This window comes from Aquarana catesbeiana, linkage group LG13 (assembly GCF_042186555.1).
Source record: "Aquarana catesbeiana isolate 2022-GZ linkage group LG13, ASM4218655v1, whole genome shotgun sequence".
In the NCBI taxonomy this organism is placed as follows: domain Eukaryota; kingdom Metazoa; phylum Chordata; class Amphibia; order Anura; family Ranidae; genus Aquarana; species Aquarana catesbeiana.
In genome coordinates this window covers 185,514,701-185,539,118 of record NC_133336.1, presented here as the reverse complement: position 1 = coordinate 185,539,118, position 24,418 = coordinate 185,514,701, and the positions used below count along the sequence as shown (strand labels likewise).

Sequence of the window (24,418 nt, the reverse complement as noted above, 5' to 3'; positions counted from 1 at the left end):
AGCTGCTGAAAAAAAGCCCAAGCGTGTCCCACGGCCACGTGCTGATGAGGATGCACCGTCTCCACGACCAGCACTAAACACAGAGCCTGCTTGCCCTCTCTTATTGACTTGTGACTGTCTGCCTCTCCTTCTTGGCCTTCCAGACATACTAATGGCCTGTAGCTGCACTAAGCTGGGATATATATATATATATATATGTACTGATACTGCAGCTAGCAAAATCAACTGCCTGCCTGTAGTATGAGAACACCACCAATCTTCTACAGGTAGCTTTAGCTGAACACTGTGAGGTGGACGCACCCCACTAACTTGTAGGTTTAGCTGAACACTGTGAGCAGGATGCACCCCACTAACTTGTAGGTTTAGCTGAACACTGTGAGGTGGACGCACCCCACTAACTTGTAGGTTTAGCTGAACACTGAGCAGGATGCACCCCACTAACTTGTAGGTTTAGCTGAACACTGTGAGGTGGACGCACCACACTAACTTGTAGGTTTAGCTGAACACTGTGAGCAGGACGCACCCCACTAACTTGTAGGTTTAGCTGAACACTGTGAGCAGGACGCACCGCACTAACTTGTAGGTTTAGCTGAACACTGTGAGCAGGACGCACCCCACTAACTTGTAGGTTTAGCTGAACACTGTGAGCAGGACGCACTGCACTAACTGTAAATAGTCTAGCTGCCTGACTGTGGTACTAATAGGATCAAAGGAACACCAGTAATTTTCTTCAGGTAGCTGTAAATACTGTAACAAGACAAGCCTGCCTGTCAGTAAGAAGATAACAGGAATGGATCTAGCTGAACACTGTGAGCAGGACGCACTGCACTAACTTGTAGGTTTTGCTGAACACTGTGAGGTGGACGCACCACACTAACTTGTAGGTTTAGCTGAACACTGTGAGCAGGACGCACCCCACTAACTTGTAGGTTTAGCTGAACACTGTGAGCAGGACGCACTGCACTAACTGTAAATAGTCTAGCTGCCTGACTGTGGTACTAATAGGATCAAAAGAACACCAGTAATTTTCTTCAGGTAGCTGTACATACTGTAACAAGACAAGCCTGCCTGTCAGTAAGAAGATAACAGGAACGGATCTAGCTGAACACTGTGAGCAGGATGCACTGCACTAACTGTAAATAGTCTAGCTGCCTGACTGTGGTACTAATAGGATCAAAGGAACACCAGTAATTTTCTTCAGGTAGCTGTATATACTGTAACAAGACAAGCCTGCCTGTCAGTAAGAAGATTACAGGAACGAATCTAGCTGAACACTGTGAGCAGGACGCACTGCACTAACTTTAAATAGTCTAGCTGTCTGACTGTGGTACTAATAGGATCAAAGGAACACCAGTAATTTTCTTCAGGTAGCTGTAAATACTGTAACAAGACAAGCCTGCCTGTCAGTAGGAAGATAACAAGAACGGATCTAGCTAAACTGAATACAGTGTATATATATATATATGCAACACCTGGGATGCATATATATATACACAATACACTGTAAGTGCAGCTAACTGACTGACTGTTCTGCCTAATCTATCTAACTCAAATCAAATGTCACTGTCTGTCTCTCTCTCTCTCTCAATGAACGCCGGAACACACACTACACAGGGCCGCCGTGCAGGCAGCCTTATATAGTGTGGGGCGTGTACTAAATCCCCTGAGCCATAATTGGCCAAAGCCTCCTTGGCTTTGGCCAATTACGGCTCTCTCTACTGACGGCGCTGTGATTGGCCAAGCATGCGGGTCATAGTACATGCTTGGCCAATCATCAGCCAGCAATGCACTGCGATGCCGCAGTGAATTATGGGCCGTGACGCGCCACACGAATTTGGCGCGAACGGCCCATAACGTTCGCAATTCGACGAACGATCGAACAGCCGATGTTCGAGTCGAACATGGGTTCGACTCGAACACGAAGCTCATCCCTACCAGTGATGCTGCAATAGTTGGAGTCTTATAGAGTGAGGAAAAAAAAGTATTTGATCCCCTGCTGATTTTGTAAATTTGCCCACTGACAAAGAAATGATCAGTCTATAATTTTAATGGTAGGTTTTTTTTTAACAGTGAGAGACAGAATAACAACAAAAAAATCCAGAAAAAATGCATTTCAAAAATGTTATAAATTGATTTCCATTTTAATGAGTGAAATAAGTATTTGACCCCTTCGCAAAACATGACTTAGTACTTGGTGACTAATCCCTTGTTGGCAATCACAGAGGTCAGACGTTTCTTGTAGTTGGCCACCAGGTTTTCACACATCTCAGGAGGGATTTTGTCCCACTTCTCTTTGCAGATCCTCTCCAAGTCATTAAGGTTTTGAAGCTGATGTTTGGTAACTCGAACCTTCAGCTCCCTCCACATATTTTCCATGGGATTAAGGTCTGGAGATTGTGCTTTTTCTTGAGCCACTCCTTTATTGCCCTGGCCATGTATTTTGGGTCATTGTCATGCTGGAATACCCATCCACGACCCATTTTCAATGCCCTGGCTGAGGGAAGGAGGTTCTCGCTCAAGGTTTGACGGTACATGGCCCCGTCCATCGTCCCTTTGATGCGGTGAAGTTGTCCTATCCCCTTAGCAGAAAAACACCCCCAAAGCAGAATGTTTCCACCTCCGTGTATGGCGGTGGGGATGAAGTTCTTGGGGTCATAGGCAGCATTCCTCCTCCTCCAAACACGGCAAGTTGAGTTGATGCCAAAGAGGTCAATGTTGGTCTCATCTGACCACAACACTTTTAACCAGTTCTCCTCTGAATCATTCAGATGTTCATTTGCAAACGTCAGACGGGCCTGTACATGTGCTTTCTTGAGCAGGGGGACCTTGCGGGCGCTGCAGGATTTCAGTCCTTCATGGCGTAGTGTGTTACCAATTGTTTTCTTGGTTACTTTGGTCCCAGCTGCCTTGAGATCATTGACAAGATTCTCCCGTGTAGTTCTGGGCTGATTACTCACCATTCTCATGATCATTGAAACTCCATGAGGTGAGATCTTGCATGGAGCCCCAGACGGAATGATATTGACAGTTATTTTGTGTTTGTTCCATGTTCCATAATCGCACCAACTGTTGTCACCCTCTCACCAAGCTGCTTGGCCATGGGTTTATAGCCCATTCCAGCCTTGTGTAGGTCTACAATCTTGTCCCTGACATCCTTGGACAGCTCTTTGGTCTTGGCCATGGCGGAAAGATTGGAATCTTGTTGATTGCTTCTGTGGAAAGGTGTCTTTTATACAGGCAACAAGCTGAGATTAGAAGCACTCCCTTTAAAAGATTGCTCCTAATCTCAGCTTGTTACCTGTATAGAAGACACCTGGGAGCCAGAAATCTTGCTGATTGATAGGGGATCAAACACTTATTTTACTCATTAAAATGCAAATCAATTTATAACTTTTTTGAAATGTGTTTTTCTGGATATTTTTGTTGTTATTCTGCCTCTCACTGTTAAAATAAACTTACCATTAAAATTATAGACTGATCATTTCTTTGTCAGTGGGAAAACATACAAAATCAGCAGGGGATCCAATACTTCATTCCCTCACTGTAGGGAAAATGAGAAACTAGTTCCCCATAAGGCCTGCTCTCACCTTGTAATTGACAGCAAGCAATGAACGGATTCTATAGCCAACAGCAGACTGTCTATTCACTAAGGATCTGTCCACTGCCTGCTGTCACTCACAAGGGGAGAGGAACTTTCATGGGAACTAGCTCATGATATTTCCTCCCCCATGTGCCTCTTCCCCTGATTTCTCTGTCAAAATCAACTGCTCAACTATCAACTCATCCCCCCATGCCGAGGTCCTAGGTGTAATCCTGAACTATCCTTTCAGCCCCACATCCAACCTCCGCAACATCTCCAAGATACGTCCCTTCCTAATCAATGTCACCACAAACCTTCTAATCCACTCCCTGGTCATCTCTCGCCTTGACTACTGCAACTCCCTCCTCATTGTCTTACTCTTACATAGTCTACCCCCCCTTCAGTTCATCATGAACGCTGCTGCCAGACTCCTCCACCTTAGAAACCGCTCGGGGTCTGCTACCCCTCTCTGCCAATCCCTCCATTGGCTGCCACTTAACCAACAAATTTAATTCAAAATACTAACAACAACTTACAAAGCCACCCACAAATCTGCCCCCTGCTACATCACTAATCTAGTCTCAAAATACCAACCTAAATCGTTCTCTTCGCTCCTCCTGCTCTCTAGCTCCCTTGGTCCCTCATCCCATGCTCGCCTCCAGGACTTCTCCAGAGCCTCTCCCATCCTCTGGAATACTCTACCCCAATCTGTCCGACTTTCTCCTACTTTGTCCACTTTCAGATGATCCCTGAAAACTTATCTCTACAGAGAAGCCTATCCTGCCCACACCTAACAACTCTACATTTATTTTCTCCATCAGCTCATCCCCCATAGTTATTACCTATTATATCTCTTGACCCTTCCTTCTAGATTGTAAGCTCTAAGGAGCAGGGCCCTCTGATTCCTACTGCATTAAAGTGTATTGTAGTTTTACTGTCTACCCTCAAGTTGTAAAGCCCTGCGTAAACTGCTGGCGCTATATAAATCCTGTATAATAATAATAATAATATAATAACTAGTGTCTTTTAATGCCCATCAGGCTCCCCCTATGGTACAAAATTCTCTGCCGCAGCGCTGTCTGACGGGTACAGCGGCGGGAAAGAAGCTCAATTGCACCGAGGGCATAGTGTCTGTATGGATGCTCAGGTCTCAGTGTGCCTCCTCACTCAGTGTGTGACCCAGATTCACGTACCTGTCTACAACAGGCATATGAATCATAAATATAAAGGGAAATATATACAGTAGATACAGTGCCTTGAAAAAGTATTCATACCCCCTGACATTTTCCACATTTTGTCATGTTACAACCAAAATTGTAAATGTATTTTATTGGGATTTTATGTAATAGACCAACACAAAGTGGCATATAATTGTAAAGTGGAAGGAAAATTTTTAATTGGTTTTCACATTTTTTTACAAATTAACCACTTAAAGACCGAGCCTCTTTCTGAGATTTGTTGTTTACAAGTTAAAAGCAGTGTTTTTTGCTAGAAAATTACTTAGAACCCCTAAACATTATACATTTTTTTTCGAACAACCTAGAGAATAAAATGGCGGTCGTTGCAATACTTTCTGTCACACCGTATTAGCGCAGCGGTCTTACAAGCGCACTTTTTTGAAAAAAATTCACTTTTTTGACATAAAAAATAAGACAACAGTAAAGTTAGCCCAATTTTTTTTTATATTGTGAAAGATAATGTTACGCCGAGTAAATTGACACCCAACATGTCACGCTTCAAAATTGCGCCTGCTCGTGGAATGGCGACAAACTTTTATCCTTAAAAATCTCCATAGGCGATGTTTAAAAGTTCTACAGGTTGCATGTTTTAAGTTACAGAGAAGGTCTAGGGCTAGAATTACCGCAAATCTACCGATCGCGGTGATACCTCACATGTGTGGTTTGAACACCATTTTCATATGCGGGCGCTAGTCACGTATGCGTTTGCTTCTGCACGCGAGCTCGTCGGGACGGGGCGCATTTAAAACACTTTTTTTCTTATTTATTTTACCTTTTTTTTTTTTTTTTTTTTTTTACATTTTTACACTGTTTAAAAAAAAAAAAAAAATTGTCACTTTTATTCCTATTACAAGGAATGTAAACATCCCTTGTAATAGAAAAAAACATGACAGGGCCAAAAAGACCTTAGATCTCATATTTACATTAAAATGCAATAAAAAAAAAAAATAAATGAAAAAAAAAATGGCCCTAAGTGACGTTTTGACGTCGCTTCCACCCTGCAGTGATATGGAGACGGGTGGGGGCCATCTTCCCCTCACTCTTCTCCATACCCAGGCAGGGGACAGACGCGATCACCTCCGCCGCTGCCGACAGCTTCGGTAAGCGGTGGAGGGCACTGGATTGCGGCGGGAGGGGGGGCCTCTCCCACCGCCGATAAAAGTGATCTTGCCGCCGCAGAGACAACTTTTATCTTGTAGCGGACCGCTGGCCGAACAAGAGGTTACTGGAGTTATGGCAGCTAGCTGCTGCCATAACAACGATATCCTCCTTCAAAGTCATCACGTAAAACAACGGTGGGCGGTCCGGAAGTGTTTGATATGTGAAAAGTGTGGCGTGCATTTGTATTCAGCTCCCTTTACTCTGATACCCCTAACTAAAATCTAGTGGAACCAATTGCCTTCAGAAGTCACCTAATTAGTAAATAGGATCCACCTGTGTGTAATTTAATCTCAGTATAAATACCGCTATTCTGTGAAGCCCTCAGAGGTTTGTTACAGAATCTCAGAGAACAGCATTGAGAAGGCTAAGGAACACACCAGACAGGTCAGGGATAACCTTTTGGAGAAGTTTAAAGCGGGATTAAGTTATAAAAAAACATGCCAAGCTTTGAACATCTCACACAGCCATGTTCAATCCACCATGCGAAAATGGAAAAAGTATGGCACAACTGCAAACCTACCAAGACATGGCCGTCCAACTAAACTGACAGGCCGGGCAAGGAGAGCATTCATCAGAGAAGCAGCCAAGAAGCCCATGGTAACTCTGGAGGAGCTGCAGAGATCCACAGCTCAGGTGGGAGAATCTGTCCACAGGACAACTATTAGTCGTGCACTCCACAAATCTGGTCTTTATGGAAGAGTGACAAGAAGAAAGCCATTTTTGAAAGAAAGCCATAAGAAGTCCCGTTTGCAGTTTGCGAGAAGCCATGTGGAGGACACAGCAAACATGTGGTAGAAGGTGCTCTGCTCAGATGAGACCAAAATTGAACTTTTTGGCCTAAAAGTAAAAAGCTATGTGTGGCAGAAAACTTACACTGCACATCACCCTGAACACACCATCCCCACCGTGAAACATGGTGGTGGCAGCATCATGTTGTGAGGATGCTTTTCTACAGCAGGGACAGGAAAGCTGATCAGAGTTGATGGGAAGATGGATGAAGCCAAATACAGGGTAATCTAAGAAGAAAACCTGTTAGAGTCTGCAAAAGACTTGAGACTGGGGCGGAGGTTCACCTTCCAGCAGGACAACGACCCTAAACGTACAGCCAGAGCTACAATAGAATGGTTTAAATAAAAGCATATTCATGTGTTAGAATGGCCCAGTCAAAGTCCAGACCTAAATCCAATTGAGAGTCTGTGGCAAGACTTGAAAATTGCTGTTCACAGACGCTCTCCATCCAATCTGACAGAGCTTGAGCTATTTTGCAAAGAAGAATGGGCAAAAATGTCACTCTCTAGATGTGCAAAGCTGGTAGAGACATCCCCAAAAAGACTTGCAGCTGTAATTGCAGTGAAAGGTGGTTCTACAAAGTATTGACTCAGGGGGGCTGAATACAAATGCACCCCACACTTTTCACATATTTATTTGTAAAAAAAAATTGAAAAGCATTAATCATTTTCCTTCCACTTCACAATGATGTGCCACTTTGTGTTGGTCTATCACATAAAATCCCAATAAAATACATTTGCGTTTATGATTGTAACATGACAAAATGTGGAAAATGTCAAGGGAGTACGAATACTTTTTCAAGGCACTGTAGATGGATAGCTAGCTAGATATAGCATGTATACTCTAAAACTACCACTAGATGGCAGCAAATCATCACCATCATCATTAATTGAAGAGATATACAGTATAACAGAACACACATCACTTTCTCTAAAACCTGCTAAATAGTATAACTAATCTAACAGTTTAATATTAATGTTATTGTTACCTTTCCATTTCAATCTGCCACCAGTTTTGATGTAATAACACTGACAAAAAAAATAAAGGTCATGTGCTGTGTACTTAAAGTGAACCTTCACTCACTAAAAGAACTTTCTCTCTCCTATTTTCCCAAACTCTCTCTTATACTATAGCAGAACATTTCACCATTTTCTGTAACGTTTATTAGATTACATGCCCAGCACTTCCTGCTTCCATGTCTAGGTGAGAATGAGACAAGCTGAGTCCCAACTGTCCCTGATTTGGAGGGACTGTCCCTGATTTGGAGCAATGTCCCTCTGTCCCTCTTTCCTCCTCATTTGTCCCTCATTTTGGTCTGATCTATATAGTTGTATATCAAATGGACTTTTTATCTTTCAAAAAGTGTTTCCCAGCGCTAAACCTTTCATCAAAATTCTAAATTGCTGCATTTGTAAATTTTAAAAGCCAATATAAGGGAATAGTAATGGTAAAAAAAAGCCCTTGTGGATTTAAGTAACCTTTTTTTTTGGTTAATTCACCTTTAACCACTTCAATACCGGGCACTTTCGCCCCTTCCTGCCCAGGACAATTTTCAGCTTTCAGCGCTGAGGCCTTTTGAATGACAATTGCGCGGTCATACAACACTGCACCCAAACTAAATTTTTATAATTTTCTTCCCACAAATAGAGCTTTCTTTTGATCACCTCTGCGGTTTTTATTTTTTGCTAAACAAACTAAAAAAGACCGTAATTTTTGAAAAAAAAAAAGGTTTTCTTCGTTTCGGTTATTAAATTTTGTTTTCTCCTTCACTGACAGGCACAGATGAGGCGACACTGATGGGCACTGATGAGTTGGCACTGATAAGGTGGCACTGATGGACACTGATATGTAGAATTGATGGGCACTGATAGGTGGCACTGATATTCAGCACTGATGGGCACCAATAGGCGGCACTGATATGCAGCACTGATGGGCACTGATAGGTGGCAATGATGGGCACTGATAGGTGGCACTGATGGGCACTGCCAGGCGGCACAGATGGGAACTGACAAGCATCTGTGATGGGCACTGACAGGCGGCACTGATTGGCACTGACAGGTGGCACTGGCAGGTAGCACTGATGGGCAGCACTGATGATGAGGTACTGATGAGGTTTTGACAGGTGTTACTGTAGGGCACTGATTGGCAATGTGATGGGCACTGACTGACACTGTGGTGTGCACTATATGGCACTGACTGGCATCTCATTGGGCACTTTATTGGGCACTGATAGGCGATCCTGAGGGGGCACTGACTGGGTACCTTTTTGTCACATCTGATGGGGTTGTGCTGATAATCAATGTGCTAATTATAAGCACAGATCCCCCTTCTGATAGGGAGAGCTGCCGATCGGCTCCGATCGGCTCTCCCTGTCAGCGCAAACCGAGGAATGCCGTTTATCGGCACTTCCTGGTTCACGCAATGATCAGCTGTGATTGGTCACAGCTGATCACATGGTAAGAAGCCTCTGACAGAGGCTTCTTATTACGGTCGGAGATGAGGCGTGACTCGCGATCGATGCGCTGTGCGCCCCCACATGAATAACGCCCAGTCAGAATAACAGAACCACTTCCTGGCTGTCAATCTACTATAGGCCACACGGGAAGTGGTTAAGGGGGTGTGGCAGGGGGCGTGTCCTATGCCTACATACATTTGCTAGTAGTCGTCGCTCATTACCATCTCAAAATGTTGGGAGGTATGGGAGATCCATGTCTCACATCCCAGAAGACAGTGTTTTACTTTGGGGCACATGAGCACCTTGAGATCTGCGCATGCGCAGACATAATGTTGGGCTCTGCCAGTGCCACTGGAAGCTGGAAATCATCAGTAAGCACCACTAATCCACTGGTCTCCACCAGCTTCCAGGTCCTGTACTAAGCAGCTACCCTGCTGCATTGTGAACACAGGGTGTAGGCTGCTTGGCATGGGCACTTAGAAAATGCTTTGCATCTTCTGAACAATTACAAGATGTTCTTTGATTGGATCAGGTATCATGATGTCACCACCCCACTTCTCCACCTCATCCAATCGGAGAACACTTTGCATTTATCAGAAGGTGCAAAGCATTCTCTGAACGGCAGAAAAAAAGAAATAACCGCGCTAAATATTAGTGAGACATGTGAAATAATCTTGAAAACTTCTGTTAAAAAATACATGTGTGTGTGTGTAAAACATTGCAATAATCAAAAAAATATACATAAGTCCATACATATATCTATAAATCAAAAAGTAATGTCCATGTGTAGTGGATGGGAATCCTTATATGAAATGATTAACCAAAATCAGTCCAAGAGAGAAACCCTTGAGTAGACACAACCAAACTCGGTGGTAAAGATGAGAGAGACACCACACTCAGTGATCCGCCACCACACAAATATTGCGCTTACCACAAGGCAAGCAAAAAACAGCCTATATTCCGTCCTGGTATGGGAAATCCAGCTGGTGTAGTTTGACTGCATACAGCGTGGCTAGGAGGATATAGCAAGGACCCCAAACTCTCGTCTCACAGGCATGTAAATTAGAAGAAAATAAGTAGATTAAAATACAGCAAACAGCCGGCCGGCATAGCGAGCACCCGTCCACACTAGGATGGCGATGACGTCAGAGCGTCAACCTCCCGACGTACGTTTCACCACAAATGGCGTCGTCTTCCATTACTCTAAAGGTAGGACCTTCACCAAGTGCAATACCTCATTATCAGTGCTGTCAGGACGCGGTGCTCAGCAGGCTGTGTATACAGAAGCCCCCGGCTCCCCTCACTTTCCCTCACCCTCCGGTTAGGGATATAAGTGGCTATCACTGGAGTAGCAGAGATTTCTAGCTTCCAGGGGCATCAGTCAGGTATGCTATATATACATAGTTATATTAGTCAAATCTGATCCAATGTAGCTATGTAAAAATATACCATACCTGGAATTCTTCTTTAAAAATAAATGACAGGTTTGTGTTATTAAAAAGACATGAGTTAAAAAAAATCACACTCATTACAATACATAATATTTATGGCTTGCACTAGGTAAAGTACCTGTTCTTGATAATCCAGTACTTCTGTTTCTTCTGTACCCCATAGCCGATAGCAAGCACAGCATGGTTAATATCTTCCGCATCGCATTGTGGGTCATAATATACACCTGTATTAGCAGTACAGAAGAAAAGCATGTATTTACAATACAGAAAAAGAGGACACGTCATTCATTTCCTCCCCCCCACTAACCAATATTATATTTTTCCACATGCTCCCATCTTTTGGTCATTCCATCCTGACACTGTTATACATCTTCTATGTGATAATAAAGCTTCTTTCTTTTACAAAAGTATCACCCTCTGCAATATACAGCCTTTACATTCAGTATGAACAATTGCCAAGGTTACATTGGTTGGTCCATAGAAAAAAAGATAAATATAAATATATATATAGTTTCAATTTGGGGGTACACTATAAGAAAATCGTGGGGGGGGGGGGGTGATCATCTGATTTTCCACATTGTTTCACAGCAAAATCAGAAAAATTTGTATGAAAATTCTCATATGACAAAGGATTTTTTTTGTTGCTTATTGTTTCTGATCATGCCCATTCTTTTTTTCTTATTTTTTTTTTGTACAGAAACGGTACACATTAAACGAAAATCATTCGTTCTGTTCCCGTACGAGAACAATTTTGGAGTTTTTCCCTGCAGGAAAATAAGCCTCAAAGTTCAATGGACTAAGCTCTTTTAAGGAATTTTAATGGATGTTTTTTTGGGCACCCCATACTCTATTTAATAGACAAAGCTTTTCTTTCCATAAAACTGGTCAACAGAAATGCTAAATATCTTAGCAATTGCACTAGGATCAGAGGATTGCAAGAAAAGCCAGGGATCACTTGGGTCAAAATAGTTGGAAGATAGATATTAAACAGCAACGTATGCCATTGGAAAAACCTTTAGCTAAACTTTTTAATGTAGTTGATTGCTTACTCTGAAATAACCACTAGATGGCAGCCCATCATCATAAATAAAAGGGATAGACATATAGCCTGTATACTCTGAAATGACCACTAGATAGCAGCCCATCATCATAAATAAAAGGGATACACAAAATAGCCTGTATACTCTGAAATGACCACTAGATGGCAGGCCATTATCATAAATAAAAGGGATACACATATAGCCTGTATGCTCTGAAATGACCACTAGATGGCGGCCCATCATCATGAATAAAAGGGATACACATATAGCCTGTATACTCTGAAATGACCACTAGATGGCAGCCCATCATCATAAATAAAAGGGATACACATATAGCCTGTAAACTCCAAAATGACCACTAGATGGCCGCCCATCATCATAAATAAAAGAGATACACATATAGCCTGTATACTCTGAAATGACCACTAGATGGCGGCCCATCATCATAAATAAAAGGGATACACATATAGCCTGTACACTCTGAAATGACCACTAGATGGCGGCCCATCGTCATAAATAAAAGGGATACACATATAGCCTGTATACTCTAAAATGAAAACGAGATGGCAGCCCATCATCATAAATAAAAGGGATACACATATAGCCTGTATACTCCGAAATGACCACTAGATGGCGGCTCATCATCATAAATAAAAGAGATACACATATAGCCTGTATACTCCGAATTGACCACTAGATGGCGGCCCATCATCATAAATAAAAGGGATACACATATAGCCTGTACACTCCGAAATGACCACTAGATGGCAGCCCATCATCATAAATAAAAGTAATACACATATAGCCTGTAAACTCCAAAATGACCACTAGATGGCAGCCCATCATCATAAATAAAAGAGATACACATATAGCCTGTATACTCTGAAATGACCACTAGATGGTGACCCATCATCATAAATAAAAGATTCCCATGCATGCGCACAAATGAGGTAGGTCTCTACAAAGTCCCAGATTCCCAAAACCTATGGGATGTTTGCACGTGTGTGGGAATCCTCCACATTTACACAGGTCCCAAATACCTGGCAGACCTGTGGCACATCTGTACAGGTTTGGGATATATTTCAAGGTGGCAGCATAGAAAACTGTGCCGGCAAACAGCTTCCTTTCAGTAGCTTAGTGAGCTCTTGCTGAGATTGTGACCTCAGCTCACCAATTCTATATGCCAGTAAGGCAACCACTCATCAATTAACCCAAGAGGGCTCAGCCCTTTGTTACATAGTTACATAGTAGGTGAGGTTGAAAAAAGACACACGTCCATCAAGTCCAACCTATGTGTGTGATTATGTGTCAGTATTACATTACATATCCCTGTATGTTGTGGTCATTCAGGTGATTATCTAATAATTTCTTGAAGCTATCAATGCTCCCCTCTGAGACCACCGCCTGTTGTAGGGAATTCCACATCCTTGCCGCTCTTACAGTAAAGAACCCTCTACATAGTTTAAGGTTAAACCTCTTTTCTTCTAATTGTAATGAGTGGCCCCGAGTCTTATTAAACTCTCTTCTGCGAAAAAGTTTTATCCCTATTGTGGGGTCACCAGTACAGTATTTGTAAACTGAAATCATATCCCCTCTCAAGCGTCTCTTCTCCAGAGAGAATAAGTTCAGCGCCGCAACCTTTCCTCATAACTAAGATCCTCCAGACCCTTTATTAGCTTTGTTGCCCTTCTTTGTACTCGCTCCATTTCCAGTACGTCCCTCCTGAGGACTGGTGCCCAGAACTGGACAGCATACTCCAGGTGCGGCCGGACCAGAGTCTTGTAGAGCGGGAGAATTATCGTTTTATCTCTGGAGTTGATCCCCCTTTTAATGCATGCCAATATTCTGTTTGCTTTATTAGCAGCAGCTTGGCATTGCATGCCATTGCTGAGCCTATCATCTACTAGGACCCCCAGGTCCTTTTCCATCCTAGATTCCCCCAGAGGTTCTCCCCCCCAGTGTATAGATTGCATTCATATTTTTGCCACCCAAATGCATTATTTTACATTTTTCTACATTGAACCTCATTTGCCATGTAGTCGCCCACCCCATTAATTTGTTCAGGTCTTTTTGCAAGGTTTAAACATCATGCGGAGAAGTTATTGCCCTGCTTAGCTTAGTATCGTCTGCAAATACAGAGATTGAACTGTTTATCCCATCCTCCAGGTTGTTTATAAACAAATTAAATAAGATTGGTCCCAGCACAGAACCCTGGGGAACCCCACTACCCACCCCTGACCATTCTGAGTATTCCCCATTTATTACCACCCTCTGAACTCGCCCTTGTAGCCAGTTTTCAATCCATGTACTCACCCTATGGTCCATGCCAACGGACCTTATTTTGTACAGTAAACGTTTATGGGGAACTGTGTCAAATGCTTTTGCAAAATCCAGATACACCACGTCTACGGGCCTTCCTTTATCTAGATGGCAACTCACCTCCTCATAGAAGGTTAATAGATTGGTTTGGCAAGAACGATTCTTCATGAATCCATGCTGATTACTGCTAATGATATCGTTCTTATTACTAAAATCTTGTATATAGTCCCTTATCATCCCCTCCAAGAGTTTACATACTATTGATGTTAGGCTAACTGGTCTGTAATTCCCAGGGATGTTTTTTGGGCCCTTTTTAAATATTGGTGCTACATTGGCTTTTCTCCAATCAGCTGGTACCATTCCAGTCAATAGACTGTCTGTAAAAATTAGGAACAACGGTCTGGCAATCACCTGACTGAGTTCCCTAAGTACCCTCGGATGCAAGCCATCTGGTCCCGGTGATTTATTAATGTTAAGTTTCTCAAGTCTAATTTTAATTCCGTCCTCTGTTAACCATGGAGGTGCTTCCTGTGTTGTGTCATGAGGATAAACACTGCAGTTTTGGTTACTGAAGCCCCCCCGATTCACTCGTGAAGACTGAGGAGAAGAATAAATTCAATACCTTCGCCATCTCCCCATCCTTTGTAACCAGATGTCCTTCCTCATTCTTTATGGGGCCAATATGGTCTGTCCTCCCTTTTTTACTGTTTACATACTTAAAGAATTTCTTGGGATTTTTTTTGCTCTCCTCCGCTATGTGTCTTTCATGTTCTATCTTAGCCGTTCTAATTGCACCCTTACATTTCTTATTGCATTCTTTATAAAGTCTGAATGCTGAGGATGATCCCTCAACCTTGTATTTTTTGAAGGCCTTCTCCTTTGCTTTTATATGCATTTTTACATTGGAGTTAAGCCATCCAGGATTTTTGTTCGCTCTTTTAAATTTATTACCCAATGGGATACATTGGCTAATGCCCTTACTTAATATGCTCTTAAAGCAAACCCATCTCTCCTCCGTATTCTTTGTTCCTAATATTTTATCCCAATTTATGCCTTTTAGCAAGGTTTGTAGTTTAGGGAAGTTGGCTCTTTTGAAATTCAGTGTCTTTGTGTTCCCTTCATGTTTCCTATTTGTGTGATTTATACTGAAACTAATTGACCTGTGATCGCTGTTACCTAAATTGCTCCGTATTTCCACATCTGTGATCAGGTCTGTATTGTTGGTAATCAGTAGATCCAGTAATGTTTTATTTCTAGTTGGTGCGTCTACCATCTGACCCATAAAATTGTCCTGCAAGACATTAAGGAACTGGCGAGCCTTAAATGAATGCGCTCTGCCCAGTCTATGTCTGGATAATTAAAATCCCCCATTATGATAACACTTTCCATCCTTGCTGCTAATCCAATTTGTGATAGGAGATCCGTCTCCACTTCCTCCCTCAGGTTAGGGGGCCTATAGCATACTCCCAGTATTATTTTCCCCTTAGCTTCATCCCTTTGGAGCTCTACCCATAAGGATTCCACCTCCTCTCTAGCTCCCTCAGTGATGTCATCTCTCACATTCGCTTGTACATTATTCTTGATATATAGGCATACCCCTCCCCCTTTTTTACCCTCTCTATCCTTGCAGTATAGGGTATACCCTTGAATGTTTGCCAGCCAATCATGAGAGCTGTTGAACCAGGTCTCTGAAATTCCCACAAAATCCAAATCCTCCTTGTACAACAGTATCTCTAGTTCACCCATCTTGTCCGTCATGCTCCTTGCATTGGTGAACATGCCACATAGTTTAGACCGGTCGCATATTGTCCTCGTATTGGGTGTTTCAAAATTGCAACTAGGACTTGCTACTATACTCACCTTGTGTTTTTGTGCTTTGGTTAACCTACCACTAATGCCCCCAATACTACCCTCTGGAATATCTTCCGCGCTGGCTATCACTGTCTCTGGACCCTCCCCCCCATCGCCTAGTTTAAAAACCCCTCTAACTTTTTAACCATCTTCATTCCCAGCTGATCTGCACCCTCCTCATTTAGGTGCAGTCCGTCCCTTCTATAGTACCGGTTACCGACTGAGAAGTCGGCCCAGTCCTCCAGGAACCCAAACCCCTCCTTACTACACCAGCTCTTCAGCCACTTGTTTACTTCCCTAATCTCCCTCTGCCTTTCTGGTGTGGCTCGATGTACCGGTAGTATTCCTGAGAATACTACCTTGGAGGTCCTTTTCCTCAATTTAGCACCTAAGTCCCTAAAATCGTTCTTTAGGACACTCCATCTACCTCTGACTTTGTCATTGGTGCCACTGTGCACCATGACAGCCGGGTCTTCCCCAGCCCCTCCCAGTAATCTGTCCACAAGATCCGTAATGTGCCGAACCCGAGCGCCCGGTAGACAACATACGGTTCAGGTCTTAGTTACAGATTTCCCTCTCTGTCCTTCTAAGAATTGAGTCCCCTACCACCAGAATCTGTCTTTCCTTTCCCTTTGCTGCCCCCCCACTCTCACTGGAGGAGTTCTTCCCCTGGCAGCTAGGAGAGTCCCTCATCTCCAGCAGTGCTGGTCCCTGACTGGTTTCACCAATGTCACTCAATGGAGCGTACTTATTGGGATGCTCCAGTGCTGGATCGGCCTCTCTGGCACTTCCCCCTCTACCCCTCCTGACTGTCACCCATCTACTCTTTGCTAGTGCCTGCCTCTCTTTGTCTCCACCCGCCTCTGTGCTGGCCCCTGCCGTGTACATTCCTGGCTCACCTTTAGTATGGAGGGACTTCTCAGTGCTGACAGTTGCTTCCCCAGATTCAGAACCTGGGCTTCCAGAGAAATAATGTGCTTACATTTTGCACAGCAGTATTCACCCTCGATCGGATGATCAAGGAACGCATACATGCGGCAAGATGTACAAAGAGTCGCCTCTCCACACCCGCCGGGCATCGTACCTATTAAATTTAGTGAGGATTTGGGGATTTTACCCTGTCCAAATTACCTAACAGCTAGCTTCCTGGCACTAATACTCAAGACAATACACAGGTACACAACAAGACAATACACAGGTACTCACAGACCTACGTGCAATCGCAGAACAGTCGCAGACCTACATGCACTCGCAATACTCAAGTATACAGTACACAATACACAAGTACTAACGATCCACACACACTACTCAGACAACACTCAGATACTCACACTACACAGGTACTATGACCCCTGTTATAACCTCCTGTTTTAAACTCTGGTTTTTAACTCCTACTTATACCAGCTCCACTTACACAAAGTTCCACAGCCTCAGACTGAGCACGCTCAGACTGAGTTCTACACCCAGTTAAATAGGCACCTGTGAGCAATTAACCACCCCCCTTAATTGATAGACTGAAGGAACCAGAGAAAAAAAAAAAAAAAAAAAAACTATTTAAAAAGTGACAGAAAAAGGCAAATGAAAAACTAAAAGGAAAAGGCCCAAAAATGCAACCCAGCAAACCCAGCAATCAACAAGCAAGACTTATTCACTCTATAACTCTGGTTTTTAACTCCAACTTATACCAGCTCCACTTACACAAAGTTCCACAGCCTCAGACTGAGCACGCTCAGACTGAGTTCTACACCCAGTTAAACAGGCACCTGTGAGCAATTAACCACCCCCTTAATTGATAGACTGAAGGAACCAGAGAAAAAAGAAAAAAAAAAGCTATTTAAAAAGTGACAGAAAAAGGCAAATGAAAAACTAAAAGGAAAAGCCCCAAAAATGTAACCCAGCAAACCCAGCAATCAACAAGCAAGACTTATTCACTCTATAACTCTGGTTTTTAACTCCCACTTATACCAGTTCCACTTACACAAAGTTCCACAGCCTCAGACTGAGCACGCTCAGACTGAGTTCTACACCCAGTTAAACAGGCACCTGTGAGCAATTAACCACCCCCCTAATTGATAGACTGAAGGAACCAGAGAAAAAAAAAAAAGAAAAAAAAAAGCTATTTAAAAAGTGACAGAAAAAGGCAAATGAAAAACTAAAAGGAAAAGCCCCAAAAATGCAACCCAGCAAACCCAGCAATCAACAAGCAAGACTTATTCACTCTATAACTCTGGTTTTTAACTCCCACTTATACCAGCTCCACTTACACAAAGTTCCACAGCCTCAGACTGAGCACGCTCAGACTGAGTTCTACACCCAGTTAAATAGGCACCTGTGAGCAATTAACCACCCCCCTTAATTGATAGACTGAAGGAACCAGAGAAAAAAAAAAAAGAAAAAAAAAGCTATTTAAAAAGTGACAGAAAAAGGCAAATGAAAAACTAAAAGGAAAAGCCCCAAAAATGCAACCCAGCAAACCCAGCAATCAACAAGCAAGACTTATTCACTCTATAACTCTGGTTTTTAACTCCCACTTATACCAGCTCCACTTACACAAAGTTCCACAGCCTCAGACTGAGCACACTCAGACTGAGTTCTACACCCAGTTAAATAGGCACCTGTGAGCAATTAACCACCCCCCTTAATTGATAGACTGAAGGAACCAGAGAAAAAAAAAAAGAAAAAAAAAGCTATTTAAAAAGTGACAGAAAAAGGCAAATGAAAAACTAAAAGGAAAAGCCCCAAAAATGCAACCCAGCAAACCCAGCAATCAACAAGCAAGACTTATTCACTCTATAACTCTGGTTTTTAACTCCCACTTATACCAGCTCCACTTACACAAAGTTCCACAGCCTCAGACTAAGCACCTGTCAGCATTAGTTTATACTTTCTGTTGCATGTGAGCCGAGTTATTTGTTTTAGCTTAGATGACTTTTACAGGAAGGAACCCCCAACAAAAAAAGAACTCATTCACAGCATATGCATTGAGCTGTGATGATCAATGCAGGCTCAGCGCAGGGATACTGAAAAAAACATGTGTCCTGTTCACACCATACAAGTGCGTTGGTGCAGCATGCCTACAGTTTTATATAATGCAATGCACAAAAACATGTGACAAAACGCGTCAGGTGGAGCTTAGGAAGGATTTGTTAGCATCAGTTCCTTCTGGGGAGGGTATTTTTCCTTTCTTTGTACCAATACTAAAGTAGTTGTGAGGCCAAAGTCTTTTTTTTGGTTTTTTTTTATTACAACCTCATTAACCATGGAACTACTGTATATAACCACCCCTTCAGCAAATGCCAAAAATGCCAGCTTGTCAGTCCAGGCCAGGTTGAAGCAGTGCTATGGAGAGCATGGTATACATCCTATTAGATGATAGTGAAATTGTAAAATAGCAGTTATAACCTACAGTACATGATTACAAAATTAAAGCTGAATTCTGATTGGCTGCTATTACTCCAGTTTATTTAAAAATTTGAAAAAATGTACCTGTACTGTAATATTGGAAGGTGGACAGACTGGCATCTATGCCCACTGAGATAGGTCCAACCGTGCCTACAGCCTTCTTCAGCGCCTTCTCACTGCCCTTCGTGACTTCTTTATATGATTTACATTTAGCAGCTCTGCCTGCTACGGTGTAGTTACAGGTCTGGTCCTAGGAAGAACAAACATCACACATGAGTTTATTCGGCCTTTCTCAACCATTTACTATGGGGAACCCTTGAAAGAACCTCTAATATTAATGATCTATATTTACAAGTACATGGTCAGGGGGGAGAATGATCCTTTGATTTGTGGTCAACGGGAAGAATGCTTCTTACATTGGTAGTCAGTGGGAAGAATGATCCTTACATTGGTGGTCAGAGGGAAGAATTGTCCTTACATTGGTAGTCAGTGGGAAGAATGCTCCCTACATTGGTAGTCAGTGGAAAGAATGATCCTTACATTGGTAGTCAGTGGGAAGAATGCTTCTTACATTGGTAGTGAGTGGGAAGAATGATTCTTACATTGGTGGTCAGAGGGAAGAATGCTTCTTACATTGGTAGTCAGTGGGAAGAATGATCCTTACATTGGTAGTCAGTGGAAAGAATGATCCTTACATTGGTAGTCAGTGGGAAGAATGCTTCTTACATTGGTGGTCAGGGGGAAGAATGATCCTTACATTGGTGGTCAGTGGGAAGAATGCTTCTTACATTGGTGGTCAGTGGGAAGAATGGTCCTTACATTGGTGGTCAGTGGGAAGAATGATCCTTACATTGGTGATCAATGGGAAAAATGATCTTTACATTGGTAGTCAGTGGGAAGAATGTCCCTTACATTGGTGATCAGTGGGAAGAATGGTCCTTACATTGGTGGTCAGTGGGAAGAATGATCTTTACATTGGTAGTCAGTGGGAAGAATGATCTTTACATTGGTGGTCAGTGAGAAGAATGAAGCTTACATTGGTGGTCAGAGGGAAGAATGATCCTTACATTGGTGGTCAGTGGGAAGAATTGTCTTTACATTGGTGGTCGGTGGAAATAATGATTCTTACATTAGTGATTAGTGGGAAGAATCCCCCCTTACATTGGTGGTCAGTGGGAAGAATGATCCTTACATTGGAGGTCAGTGGGAAGAATCCCCCCTTAAAGTTTGCTAAAATGATGATTGGCATCAGTGTCCACTCATTTGGAAGGCAGAAAACTGCTCATTGCTCAAGGAACCACTAACAACCCCTGGAGAAACCTTAGCGTTCCATGGAACTCTGATTGAGAAAGGCTGGACTAAAGCATGACAAAGCATCGGAGAAAACATACACATACATAATATGAAAGCAATCACATGTTGCTTAACATCTTTGGTACATATCTGTATCTCCAATACATGCACATTTTACCATGTCTTGTCTCCTTAAGATGGTTCAAGTACAGAAATCCAGTGAGCACTTAGACAACTCTACCTCTGCTGTACTGAAATCCCAAGCAGTACTGTAGGTCCTATTTGAATTCCCAACTGGACTACAGAACACCCCCAATATGTTACGCAGTGAGTAAAGAGGGAGGTGTTCTGTAGTCCAATAAAAAAAAACACAGAGAACTCAGTAAGACTGACAATGACCCCATTATATCATACAGTTAATAAAAATAATAATGCTAAAGCCTACTTTTTGGAGAAATGAGGTCTACTCTGTATTTACACATACTTTTGTAAAGTAGATTTAAACCCTGATGGGGTGATATTTAGTTTACTAAAGCACTGCATATCAAAATCTATTGCTTTGTTTCTTTGTGGTTTTTTTTGTTTGTTTTTTTTCATAAAATACTGTTTTCACCTTTTTTTTCAGGTTTCCTCCAGCCTCTTTCAGCCACTTCCTATCTAGATGCAATTGCTCCAGGGTGGGCTGAACATCATTGGTCGGCACCAGATTACTCATGGCGGACCACATTTGTGTAGGGCTTGTTGGCACATCCACTCGCAAGGCTCATGTGACAGGGTGACAAAACAGCGGCAGAGTTGGGAGACAGTTGTCACCTTATAGCAGTAAGTGCCTGAAGAAGGACCTTCATGGTAGAGTCACCAAGTATTTAAATTCAAGTTGCAAATTTAAGAATAAAAAATATATAATTTTATTAATACACAAAAATTCATAAAATTCTTATGGAAAGATCCACAAGAGATACATATATACTAGGGATGGGCTTTATGTTCGGGTTGAACATGAGTTCGACTCGAACATTGGCTGTTCACCCTTTGGCCGAACAGCGAACAATTTGGGGTGTTCGCGCCAAATTCGAAAGCCGCAGAACACCCTTTAAAAGTCTATGGGAGAAATCAAAAGTGCTAATTTTAAAGGCTTATATTCATAGTATTGTCATAAAAAGTGTTTGGGGACCTGGGTCCTGCCCCAGGGGACATGGATCAATGCAAAAAAAAGTTTTAAAAACGGACGTTTCTTAAAGTGAAACAACAAAAGTGTAATATCCCTTTAAATTTCATACCTGGGGGGTGTCTATAGTATGTCTGTAAAGGGGCGCATGTTTCCCGTGTTTAGAACAGTCTGACAGCAAAATGACATTTCAAAGGAAAAAAAGTCAGGTAAAACTACTATCACTACTACCTGGGGGGTGTCTATAGTATCTTTAACAAACAGAAAACAAAAACTCCTGCACACAGGTGGATCACCATATAGAGATGCGTCAACACAGGCCTTGCTGCCCTCAAGGACGGGAAACCCTAGTGCAAACCGAGACAAAAGAAAAACAGGGGCGCACCAGCCTAGTGTATTAACTTTTATAAAAGGATTTATTTAAAAATGATTAAAAGAAACAACTCACAAGCAATGGATGGAAGAGGCACAACACGAAGTGTACCGACAGCCAGCATGCGACTATAGGATGAGCGATGCCTTCCAAAAATCGTAGAGAAATGCATATCACAACAGCTTACGCGTTTCGAAGGGAAAATCCCTTCTTCATCAGAGCTATGCAAAGATACCTCCTTCAGCAGTCACTCCTTATAAATGCCTGAGTGTCCATGAAACAAGGGTGGGATGTAAAGCTCCTCCCCTCAGGGGATCCCTCCCTCCTAAGTTCTCCAATTGGTGAACACGACATGGTTTGTGTAGTAGATGGTAATAATAGTAGTAGTAATAGTACATATAGAGAGATATCTGTGTACACATACACATGCATATGCATACACAAGGACATATACATAAACAGCATAGGAAAAAAAAAAAAAACCTATTTCATACTGAGCATGTGCACAGATACACACACACCCCAAGAGACAAGCTGAACCATTCGGGGTGAAACAAAGCGTGCTGTGCACATAATATGCGACGGATGGCAATAGCGGAAATATAAAGGTCATGGCGAGCAGTGATAGGCATAGTGGGTGGGACCTCCCACTCCACAGATGCACCCATCTCATCACACATTGTGTATGCATATGCATGTGTATGTGTACACAGATATCTCTCTATATGTACTATTACAACTACTATTATTACCATCTACTACACAAACCATGTCGTGTTCACCAATTGGAGAACTTAGGAGGGAGGGATCCCCTGAGGGGAGGAGCTTTACATCCCACCCTTGTTTCATGGACACTCAGGCATTTATAAGGAGTGACTGCTGAAGGAGGTATCTTTGCATAGCTCTGATGAAGAAGGGATTTTCCCTTCGAAACGCGTAAGCTGTTGTGATATGCATTTCTCTACGATTTTTGGAAGGCATCGCTCATCCTATAGTCGCATGCTGTCTGTCGGTACACTTCGTGTTGTGCCTCTTCCATCCATTGCTTGTGAGTTGTTTCTTTTAATCATTTTTAAATAAATCCTTTTATAAAAGTTAATACACTAGGCTGGTGCGCCCCTGTTTTTCTTTTGTCTCGGTGTCTATAGTATGCCTGTAAACGGGCGCATTTTTTTTTTATATAATTTTGGCGCTGGGTTCCCCTTAATATCCATACCAGACCTGAAGGGCCTGGTATGGAATTTAGGGGGAACCCCCCACACATTTTTTTTTTTTAATTTGGTTCGGGGTTCCCCTGTGGGGGAATCCCATGCCGTTTTTATCAATGAACTTTTATGTGTATTGCCGGACTGACAATTCATTATAGTCGGCGCTAGTGTTAGTTTTTTTACATGACTTTTTTTCCTTTAGAAATGTCATTTTGCTGTCAGACTGTTCTAAACACGGGAAACATGCGCCCCTTTACAGGCATACTATAGACACCCCCCAGGTATGAAATTTAAAGGAATATTTCACTTTTATTGTTTCACTTTAAGCATTATTAAAATCACTGCTCCCGAAAGAACAGCCATTTTTAAAACTTCTTTTTGCATTGATACATGTCCCCTGGGGCAGGACCCAGGTCCCCAAACACTTTTTATGACAATAACTAGCATATAAGCCTTTAAAAGGAGTACTTTTGATTATGCATGTTGGTGTCCCATAGACTTTAACGGTGTTCGCGTGTTCTGGATGCGAACCGAACTGGGGGGGTGTTCAACTCATCCCTAATATATACATGTATTTTGAATACATTTATACAATAATAAACAGAGATGGCAAAATCCTACTACAATCATGAAACCATCCAACCAGATGACAGAAGATGGTAAGTAGTGGAAAAGTCCAACGCGTTTCAAAAAATGCATACAATATAATCTTCATCAGGGACTGTAACCACCTTTGTCAAATAAATTGGTAAGGAGAAAGTGCCCCCTCAACACCAAAAGTTTGTATAAGTCTTTCATCACACAAAGTGGTCATAAGGTATAAGACCCAACAAGAGCGTTCAAGTAGGAAATCCCAAAAGAATGGTCATAACCATTGAATGGGGGAAGCAAAATGTAGTTTTAGCAAATCCCAAATCCAAGGAGGAATTTGTATAGCTGTGGACCCTGAGAGGGTAGTCCCAAACAACCATGGGGAACACCAGCTAGAATTAAGCAATGTCTTGGTCCAATCCAGGACATTGAAATGCCATGGCTTCTGCCCTGAAAGATGGACAGAGGCTAGACCCCCCCAAAGGAAAGATTGGGCTTC

General features: G+C 42.4%; 1 protein-coding gene across 1 annotated transcript in view; it reads right to left on the bottom strand.

Annotated features, from left to right (window-relative positions):
* Nucleotides 1-24,418, bottom strand: part of LOC141117053 (cathepsin K-like) — a 74,373-nt gene that overhangs the window by 10,721 nt on the left and 39,234 nt on the right. Inside the window, exons 6-7 of the mRNA XM_073609644.1 lie at nucleotides 19,371-19,536; nucleotides 10,793-10,898 (exon numbers count right to left, since the gene is read on the bottom strand). Coding sequence (XP_073465745.1) covers nucleotides 10,793-10,898; nucleotides 19,371-19,536 — 272 coding nt within the window. The remainder of the gene's footprint in view (nucleotides 1-10,792; nucleotides 10,899-19,370; nucleotides 19,537-24,418) is intronic.